Here is a 1,637-nt window from a genome sequence, read left to right as displayed (position 1 = left end):
CTTGGCTGCTGTTCCTCCTGCTTCAGCAGAGCTTCTCGGTGGATGCAAGATGCTCCTGCCCCTGCCGTGGACTTGGGAGACCTTGTGGGGGGTCCCTATGTGGCCTTGTGGGGATCCTCGTGTGTCCCTCTGGGGGGTGCCACAGGTGGCTGAACACAGAGCACCGGGGTCTTGCTCCTGGCACTGTCACTTCCTGGTTCAGGGTGCTCCAGGGGTAAGGGGGCCTGGTACCTGCCTGTGCAGGGTCACAGCCTGTCAGTCCCACATCTTCTGTGCAGGCCCTGCAGCGATGCGGTGGCCAGGTGGCCATCAGCATCCAGCGGGCACAGCATGGCACTGCTGCAGCAGCTGCTACCAGGCATGTGCCTAGCTGGACGGGGCAGGAGAGTCTGGCCGAGAGTGACCCCGAGATGTGGAGCCTGGTCCAGAAGGAGAAGGATCGGCAGTGCCGGGGGCTGGAGCTCATTGCCTCTGAGGTGGGCTATGGGATACTTGGGGCAGGGGGTGTGCCCAGTCCTGGGGGCTGGTCCAGGGGCACCCCTGTTCAGGTGGGAGCTCTGCTGCCCTGTCTCTGACCTCCTTTTTTTCCCCCAGAATTTCTGTAGCCGGGCAGCACTGGAAGCCCTGGGCTCCTGCCTCAACAACAAGTACTCGGAGGGGTACCCTGGCAAGAGGTAAAGAATGGGAGCTGTTTCTGGGGTCAGGAGGGCACTGGAGGCATCAGAGGTCCTTTCACAGATGGAATTTAGCTCTAGGAAAGGTTAAGGGGAGCCCCAGAGCACAAACAGGAGGCTGTAATCTTCACCAAGGTCTTCTGTGGGGCTGGTGGTGGGAAGACCTCCCATAACCGCCTCCCTGCTCTTCCAGATACTATGGGGGAGCTGAGGTGGTGGACCAGATCGAACTGCTATGTGAACAGCGAGCTCTGGAGGCATTTGACCTGGATCCTGCCCACTGGGGTGTCAACGTTCAGCCCTACTCAGGATCCCCAGCCAACTTTGCAGCCTACACAGCCCTGCTGCAGCCCCACGACCGCCTGATGGGGCTGGATCTGCCTGATGGGGGCCAGTAGGTAGCAGGGTGCAGTGGCCTGGGGCCTGCTGCTTCTTGGGGGGTCCAGCCTGACCCTGCACCTCTGCCTTCCCCTGCAGTCTCACACATGGGTACATGTCGGACATCAAGAGAATCTCAGCAACTTCCATCTTCTTCGAGTCATTGCCCTACAAACTTGATGTGAGCCAAGGGGGCGGGTTTCTGGGGGAGGGTGGGAGCTGCTGGCCAATCTGTTGATGCTGATGGTGTCCCTGGGATACCCAAGATGCTCTGACATCCACTGCCCTATCCTTTCCATGACCTGACCATGTCCTTGTGCCATGGGGTGCTTGGGAGCTGCCTGTGGTTCAGCCAAATGTGCTCTGCCTCAAGCTGGAGGCAGGGAGGTGCATGTCAGCAAGCTGTCCTGTCTGTCCATCCCTTGCAGCCAGCCACAGGGCTGATTGACTACGACCAGCTGGAGGTGATGGCACGGCTCTTCCGTCCTCGTCTCATCATCGCCGGCACCAGTGCCTATGCCCGCCTCATCGACTACGCTCGCATGAAGAAGGTACAGGCTCCCCCCGCCCCCCCCGCCCCCGAGG

General features: G+C 60.7%; 1 protein-coding gene across 1 annotated transcript in view; it reads left to right on the top strand.

Moving 5' to 3' along the window:
• Positions 1 to 1,637, top strand: part of SHMT2 (serine hydroxymethyltransferase 2 (mitochondrial)) — a 5,165-nt gene that overhangs the window by 1,647 nt on the left and 1,881 nt on the right. The window contains exons 2-6 of the mRNA XM_010007595.1: positions 244 to 476; positions 595 to 674; positions 868 to 1,068; positions 1,152 to 1,233; positions 1,481 to 1,603. Of these exons, the coding sequence (XP_010005897.1) occupies positions 244 to 476; positions 595 to 674; positions 868 to 1,068; positions 1,152 to 1,233; positions 1,481 to 1,603 (719 nt within the window). The remainder of the gene's footprint in view (positions 1 to 243; positions 477 to 594; positions 675 to 867; positions 1,069 to 1,151; positions 1,234 to 1,480; positions 1,604 to 1,637) is intronic.

Source organism: Chaetura pelagica, unplaced genomic scaffold (genome assembly GCF_000747805.2).
Source record: "Chaetura pelagica isolate M959 unplaced genomic scaffold, ChaPel_1.0 scaffold610, whole genome shotgun sequence".
Lineage (NCBI taxonomy): Eukaryota > Metazoa > Chordata > Aves > Apodiformes > Apodidae > Chaetura > Chaetura pelagica.
The sequence above is the reverse complement of the archived record's forward strand: the minus strand, read 5'-3'. Positions and strand labels throughout refer to the sequence as shown.